The following is a 7,661-nucleotide window of genomic DNA, read 5'->3' as shown; positions in this document are numbered from 1 at the left end:
GCTGACGTTCACCCGCTCTCCTTGCACTCAATCAAAGAACACTGAAATTAGGGACTCCATCCTTCCTCTTTCAGTAGATTGGTGATGAAAGAAGAGCCCTGTCAAGGGCCAGAGGACAGGAAAAAGTAAGTCCAATTGATACAAGGGAGTGATTTCTTGCTCAGTCTGTTCTATTATAGCCCCCTCCGGGGCTCCTCCTCTCACACTGTTTCCTGGTCTGGGCTACTGTCACTTATTCCTGCAGAAATGCTCCCCTGACACTCAGGGGAAGGCAAAGGGGTGTCCTGGGCTTCACCTACAGGAGGACAGAAGAGCAAAGGGCCAGAACCAGGGCACTGACAGTGGGGCAGGGCACCCTTTCTGCTCGCATATTCAACACCTCCAGGGACACAACGAAAAAATTCCTTGAAGCCTCATACCTTCTATGTCACCTTCATACCGAAGAACTTTATTTTTTGTTTTTGTTTTTTTTTTTAAGCTAAAATGTTACTGAAAACAAAATCTTCTCAACTAGCCACTTTGGAACAATATACTGCATTATGAAGCTCTGTACATTTTCAATGTTTTTGAGATGTTGAGAGGCCAAAGTGAGGTCCCCCACTTCTCTTCCTTGAATTTTGAAACTGAACCTCGTTTCCTGCCTCTTCCAGGCTCTTCTGCATCAAGACCAGGGTGGTGGATGGAAGAAGTGACGTAGAAAGTGCATAGGAAAACACAGAAACAGACCCCCCTCAGGGTCCTCGAGGGATGTTGACCCGGCCGGAGGCTCTGGCTTCTGGTCCTGTGGTCCTGGTGGGGCAGCCGTGACAGGCCACACGCACCCAAGTGGCAGGGAGTGGGGTGGAGGTGGGGGTGGTCTGTACAATGGGTATCCTTGAATCATGCTACTAAAAAAAGGTGCAACGAGAAAGAAGTCCCTGTGAGTTCTTAGTCACAAGTGTGGGCCGTAGAACCCACAGGATTCCTCCCTTTGGTATTAAATAACAGTTTAAAAAAGCTTTTTAGAAACAAAGCAAATACGCAGTGGGACGGGAAATGGGGCGCCGTCCCGGGTTCACTGTCCACCGAAACAAGTCTCATCCCTAGTCATAAATAAATAATCTCTTTCCTGGTCTGACTTCCACGCCAGGATCAATATCTCTGAACATCTTACTTATTTTATTACTGCTTTTGGTTTTCTGGGACTGATTGAAAGTTACTCAGAGGAAATCTTTGGTTTTGCTTAAGTGTCCATGACATTTAATCATGACTTTCCTTGCAGTTTAATTCCAACCAGTCAATCAGTTAATCCACTTCAATTGATTCTGGGCTCTCGGTTATTGGCTTGCACTCATTGGGCATCCGCTGGTGCCGGCTCAGCTGCGTGGCCTGCGTGAAGCTCCTCTCACACCTCTCGCACCTGGTGGAGGCAAGAGAGAAAATTGAGACCGGGGAGCAGGGCCTGCAGGGTGATGGGCTTCCTCTCATCCTGCCTAATGAGAACAGACACTCCAAAGTGGCTTCAGATTTTACCAGCTCAAGAGGTTTAATTGGTGGCTCCTTCCAAGGCCTGGATGCCTGGAATGGGACAAAGCCCGTCTGATGCGGAACAGAGGGATCTGTCAATAGGCAGGGGGAAGGTGATTTCTCCAGAGAGTCCTGTCCTGCTGCAGCTCTGATCACTGTCAGTTCAAATAGATAAAGAACAAAAAGAGATTTTTAGGAGTGAGCCATCAAAGCAGCAGCTTGTCTGCAGTTTCCTGCTCCGTAACCCCAAAGAGAAATTGATGACAAATAGAATTTCACCTGCTGCTAATTTAGAATTGAGCATTCTCCTCCCCTCAGCACAGCGGCCTAAGAGCCACCACCTCCGAATGTGGAATCTTCAGGAAGCAGTCCATCAGTCTGCGGGACTGGGGGGCGGTGTGGGTGGGTGCGGGAGGCTGCCTTTGTGCAAAAGTATGACAGCGTGACCAAAACACAGAGCCAAAGGAGTGTTTGCAGAGTGGGGTGGCAGACAGAAAAATTCACAGTTAACACATATTTGGCTCTAGAAGTTCATCCCTTCTGGAAGGTACAGTAAAGAATGTACCTGTATGCCATAATTAAGGGTCAGTGTGTCTGATGAGGAGAAAACTGGCATCCTGCTTCAAGAACATCTTTTGTCTTTCACTTAAAAAAAAAAAAAAAAAAAAAAAAACAAGGATTGTAACCTAGAGACCGTGAGCTCGACCCACTTCCCATGCAACACACTTACTAGCTCGATGGGGACTCAATCTACAAAAAAAAAACTAACTCGTGTACACACATGCACACATCCAATGGTGGCTTCTAGTTTTTCTGGGGTGGCTGTGATTCTGGTTGTCTACAATTATGCACACAGGCAAACTGTAGCAGCAAGTGGCACAGACGGTGACTTCCATGACACGATTCTGCATGTCTGGGCTGTGTGCAGCACTAGCCAAGCACGCACTAGGGAGAGAGGCCACCACAGCCATCCCCTCAATGCCTTCTCCTCAATCCTTTGAAGGAAAAGATACTCAGGAGCGCTGCACAGACTTGTCTCTCTTTCAAATGAAGCAACCTTTGGTCTCAGGTCTCTGTGCTACTGGGTTGTGCTAGAGCTCTCCAGACAAAGTCCTCACTGCTCCATTGTGCGCCACATCATCTGGTGGACAGTCCTCTCTTCTCTCTACTTTTTTAAAGTACATCACACAAAGTGCCTTGCCACAGAGATAATTACCTTAAAAAGACCAGAATGCATCCATCCACTTTGGGGGTTCTTGTGTATTTTTTTTTAATGTTGGGAGGCTGGGGACTTGACTACCATGCTTGGATTTTTCAGAGCGCCTGTGCCAGCTGAATGTGTCAGGGTGAAGAAGTTGTGTTTCTTTGATTGTCTTCCTGGGAATATTTTTAGCGGCCTGTTTTACTGTTAAAAACTGCACTGTGATCTTGACAAATGTATAATGTCAGCTTTAATGTATCAGACCTATCAGCTCAATGAAAATAACTCAGAAGTATTGATCAGCTAATGATTTTTGGTGTATTCATTAACGTCCACGGGCAGCTCATCCTCTCTCCAGAGCTCCTGAGGTGCTGATGACATGTTAGCGAACGGCTGATTGTTTATTAGAAAACTGATTAGTTACCAGATCGGTGTGTCAAAATATACTACCTTTCACTGCTGACAAACTTTCAAATTATTATATTCCTTTAAAAAAATAAAAAAACCTCTGAAGCTTTAGAATCAATTTCAAAGAGAACTGTTGGAACAATTAGGAAGAAAGCCCTTTTACCCGTGTCACATTTCCACACTTCTCAAAATCTTGGGTATTAGAATATGAAAAATTAGTAGGTAGGAAGTTTCATCCTTCGCATAAGGCAAAGTGTATGTCTCTATGTGATCATTAAATATCCTGACGGGACAGAGATCTTCAGATCTCTGTTTCTCTCAAGCAGTGTGCCTAACGGGCTCACACTCCCAAAATAAGGAAATCCACCAAGTCTGGTCTGTCTGGACCCTCACCCAAATATCATCGCCAGTGCCATCTGCTCCAAGGCAGAATGGAAACAAGTGCAGGTATGTGTATCTATGGGGGTTGCTTCCTTACCAAACAACGAGGCGAAGAGAGCTAGACAGAAAAAAATATCTGTTTAAATGAAGGAAGAGCCTCCATTTTATGCTCATTGCCTTTAATTTTGGAAAAATTTCCTTTATGAGTTATTTTTATAGCTCAATGAAACTCCTTAGAAAGACTCCAGGCAAATACCTGGGTTCTTGCAAGTCAGAGCTAGATTTCCTCTGGGTTGGCACTGAATGACCCCTGAGCTCCAACCCTGTCAAGTGACTGGGAACCTGTAACCCCGCACTTCATGCAGTGGCAAGCAGAATAAGAAGAAAAAAAAGGGAAGGGAGAAGAAATGGGTAGGAAATATCAGAAAGGGAGACAGAACATGAAGACTCCCAACTCTGGGAAACGAACTAGGGGTGGTGGAAGGGGAGGAGGGCGGGGGGTGGCCGTGAATGGGTGACGGGCACTGAGGGGGGCACTTGACGGCATGAGCACTGGGTGTTATTCTGTATGTTGGCAAATTGAACACCAATAAAAAATAAATTTATTATTTAAAAAAAGAAGAAGAAGAAAAGGATGAGGGGAAGGAGCAGGAGCAAAGAAATGCTCTTGCATACAGGTCTTCCTCATCTTGGGGATGTCACAGCCTTGAAGGGTACGTCACAGGAATGCTGAGGTATAAGTCACCCGAATACTCTGGCATAGAGAGAGCCCCCAAGTTTATATGAGTAGGGGTAGCTTAGTTAGATATGGTTTCCTTTTAGATTTGAAGTCATTCCTTACTTAATGTGATGGCTGGGTAAATTATAGGTACAGGGAGCCTAAAAATCACCTCCTGAAACTGAGAGGCCAAAATGATGTCAAGTTCCAATACAGAGAAAACCCGCAAGAAGGTTTTTTTTTTTGTGCGTCTGCAGCCTGTCACCAAATACTTCTTGGATTGAACCCAGTTGCACAGGGCTTATGCATATGATGTGCTCGAGGCATATTTACTGATGTGCTGTTTTTCTTTGCTCTGTTGCCTAAATCTTGTTAAAATATCAGATGCTTTTTGGAATATCCTTTGTTGTTGTTTTTTTTTTTTTTTTAAATAGTGAGCCAATCTGTCTTGACTTAAGGCAAAAACATACTGATGAGTATTTTCCCCTGCTTCTAACAAACATGAAGAGATGAGCCTCTCCTATGGGAAGACCTGGTGGTCTTCCCATGCTCCAAAGCTGGGCATCAAGCAGTTCACATGGACCCATCAGAGCAGAGCAGCCCCAGCCCCTTGAAATCTTCAGAGATTATATTGAGGAAGAGAAGCAGAAAGGAGTCCTTGCTACAAAGAGTAAGTTTTATATGCCAATTAATTGCCTTCCTTCCTTCCCTCCTTCTTTCTGTCCTCTTTTCAGTAAAGAGCTGGCAATTGCCACTAAATGAAATGATGTCTTGCTTTTGTTCCTTCCTGTCCATCACTTCCAGTCTCACCGTACAAACTGAAAGCCAAGGCCTTCCTTATGCCCCTTTGGTAGGAATTTTTCCTATGTGCTTACTTTGGAAGTTCTAACTTTACAGCTAAGTTGCCTGCCCACAGGCCCATGATCTACCTGCCTCATGGGGGTGGAGTATTCCTGTGGGACCGCAGCCAATCAGATTGTGAGGCAAAGCCTGGACTGAGACTCTGATCTCTTAATGTCGGATCTTCTCCAGCCTTCTCTGGATGGCAGTGATCTTGATCTGCCTACACCTACATCCCATCTTAAGATTTTAGATGTTGGCAAGGGCCCTCCCCAATCATGGCAGGCCCCTAAGAATTCTGTGAAAGCCTGCTGGGCCCTGGGTGGATGGGACAATTTGGGGGCTGACCATTTGGGGCATCTCTGTGGAAGCTGCCTGAGGCATACAGTTTAGCATTCCACATTTTTATGAGGTCTTTTCCTTTCTTTGTAACATTGTTTAAGCCAATGCCCATTAGTTGGGGTAGTAAAATTAACTGTTGCGGTGAAATCTGTTTTATTGACTAATCTGCAACAAAAGTTTTTTGAATGTTTGTTTTATGAGCTTGTAAAAGGGTATCTTCATAATATTTACAAATGTCCGTGGGATGGAGATCTGTGAGCTATGGTGAGAAGCTTCCCAAAACTCCCTTGGGATAGTTCAATCCTGAACGATCAGATTGCATACACTGAAGGATTTAGCTTTCCATGTCCTAGAAGATGTTTAACTCTTACACTATTAAAATGGGTGTACACTCAGTTCTCCCCTGGGAATATATATTTGATAAACCAAAAGGAAAAAAAAACAAACAACCCTACCCTACCCTACATACAGCATGTAGCTATCCAAATAACAGTAGAAGTAGAACGAACCAAAGGGTGTACGCAGCCTCTAATTTAACCAACTCTTGGTTTTCCTTAATTCATTTTCTAGATGAAATTAGGTGATGGTCACAAAAACACATTTTATGAAAGGAAGAAGATGCAATTATTAAAGCCCCTCAGATATTAATCTGATGAATTAAAAGTAAGTTAAAACGGCAACTCTATTGGAAACATGACAAAAATAGGATGTTAGAGAAAAAAAATTGAGTGGAGTCAACGAGGTTACACATAAGTAACACCTTAACATTAATAGAAATCTATTTCCCATTTTGACCCTGGAACCTCTTCAATTAATTACTAAAATCTATTTACACAGCAACAAGATAAAAATCAATCTGATTCCTGGCACTGTGTCTGTCGGGCTGCCCTCTCTAATGTAAGGGGGCCAGAAGGATCGTCAATCCTCCTGCATCTTTGCTTTTGAAAAGCTCTTTTGCTCAAAGGCATGGGACTTGGGCCACTGTCCTCTTCCACTTCCAGAGCAGTGATGAAGTAGAATCTGTGAACCCCCTGAGAGTCAGGCCTGAGGGTGATGACAAAGTCTACTGTGCAGGATGCAAACACCTGTAATAGCAACTCCAGTACCTGTGCTAACCACTGGCCCTTAAGGCAAATTAGAAAAAAGTGGCCCCTTTGGGCTATCACAGCTCTAGAGGGTCCAGCTTGGCTGGTGTAGCACAGGCTTTATTTTAGACCTCTTCCTGTCCATTTGGCCAGATGCTTTTTGTGCAGTGAACAAGCTGCACCCATGTACGTGGACAAAAATTAAAACTCCTTTTACTATTAACATCATAGATTAAACCATGATGAAACTAGTTAAGGATAATAAACAAAGGTAACTAATTCTTGGGGTGGTAAGTGAAGTTGACAACCTTTTATGAGTTCCTCCCTCTGATGGCAAACACCGAGGCAGGCAGGACCCAGGCCCGAGGACTGTTACCCTGAGACAAACCTAGCCTCAGGTCGAGCACCAGGGCAACAATGTACCATGCCACTAGGTCCAAGAGGAAAACCATGGGTAGTAAGACTCTACAAAGACTCACAGGCTGAGACTGAGCAAGAGGATTCATCTCCTACTACCTGAAGTCACCTCCCTTCTTGCTTGATCTTGTCCTAAAGAAAATAAATAGGCTACACATCTACGTGTAGAATCAAAAATTCAAATCTTTGAATTTTCCTTCTGAACCAGGGAACACCAAATAGTAAATGAGTAAAGAGATATGCAGAGGGGTGAAGAGAAAAGAGTCGATTACACAGACAGTGGAAGTGGCTTTGAGACAACCGATCATGTCACATGTACTGGTTCATGCTCCCCAAGTCTTTCCACATGTGGCTTGGGCTGCCAGAAATGCCTCTTTCCTTTGTATGTCTGGAAAACTCCTAGTCATCCTTCAAAACACATCTTGAACATCACGTCTCCCAGACAGAACAGATGACTTCATTTCTGTGCTACCTTGCAGCTCTGTATGTATATGTCTTACTGTTCTTCACTTTTATACTTTACATCCTATGTTGTAACACTAGTTTATTAACTGGGCTTCCCTATAAACTGTGTGGTCTTCAAAGACTGGGGGAGCAAGGTCTCATTCACCTTTGTATCTTTTGCACCTTGCTGGGTACCCAGTACAAAAGGAGATGCTCAGTAAGTATCTGCTGAGTGGATGACACACACATGAATAAATGAATGAGTGAAGGAACAGGCCACCTTGCATGAATCAGATGTCCACTGTTTTCATGACTGTAT

The 7,661-nt window shown here is 44.1% G+C and overlaps 1 protein-coding gene across 1 annotated transcript in view; it reads right to left on the bottom strand.

Moving 5' to 3' along the window:
- Nucleotides 1-416: 416 nt before the first annotated feature.
- Nucleotides 417-7,661, bottom strand: part of PRDM6 (PR/SET domain 6) — a 102,332-nt gene continuing 95,087 nt past the window's right edge. Inside the window, exon 8 of the mRNA XM_072840771.1 lies at nucleotides 417-1,399. Coding sequence (XP_072696872.1) covers nucleotides 1,285-1,399 — 115 coding nt within the window. The 3' untranslated portion in view covers nucleotides 417-1,284. The remainder of the gene's footprint in view (nucleotides 1,400-7,661) is intronic.

The sequence above is a fragment of the Canis lupus genome, chromosome 10 (assembly GCF_048164855.1).
Source record: "Canis lupus baileyi chromosome 10, mCanLup2.hap1, whole genome shotgun sequence".
NCBI classification, from domain to species: Eukaryota; Metazoa; Chordata; class Mammalia; order Carnivora; family Canidae; genus Canis; species Canis lupus.
The sequence above is the reverse complement of the archived record's forward strand: the minus strand, read 5'-3'. Positions and strand labels throughout refer to the sequence as shown.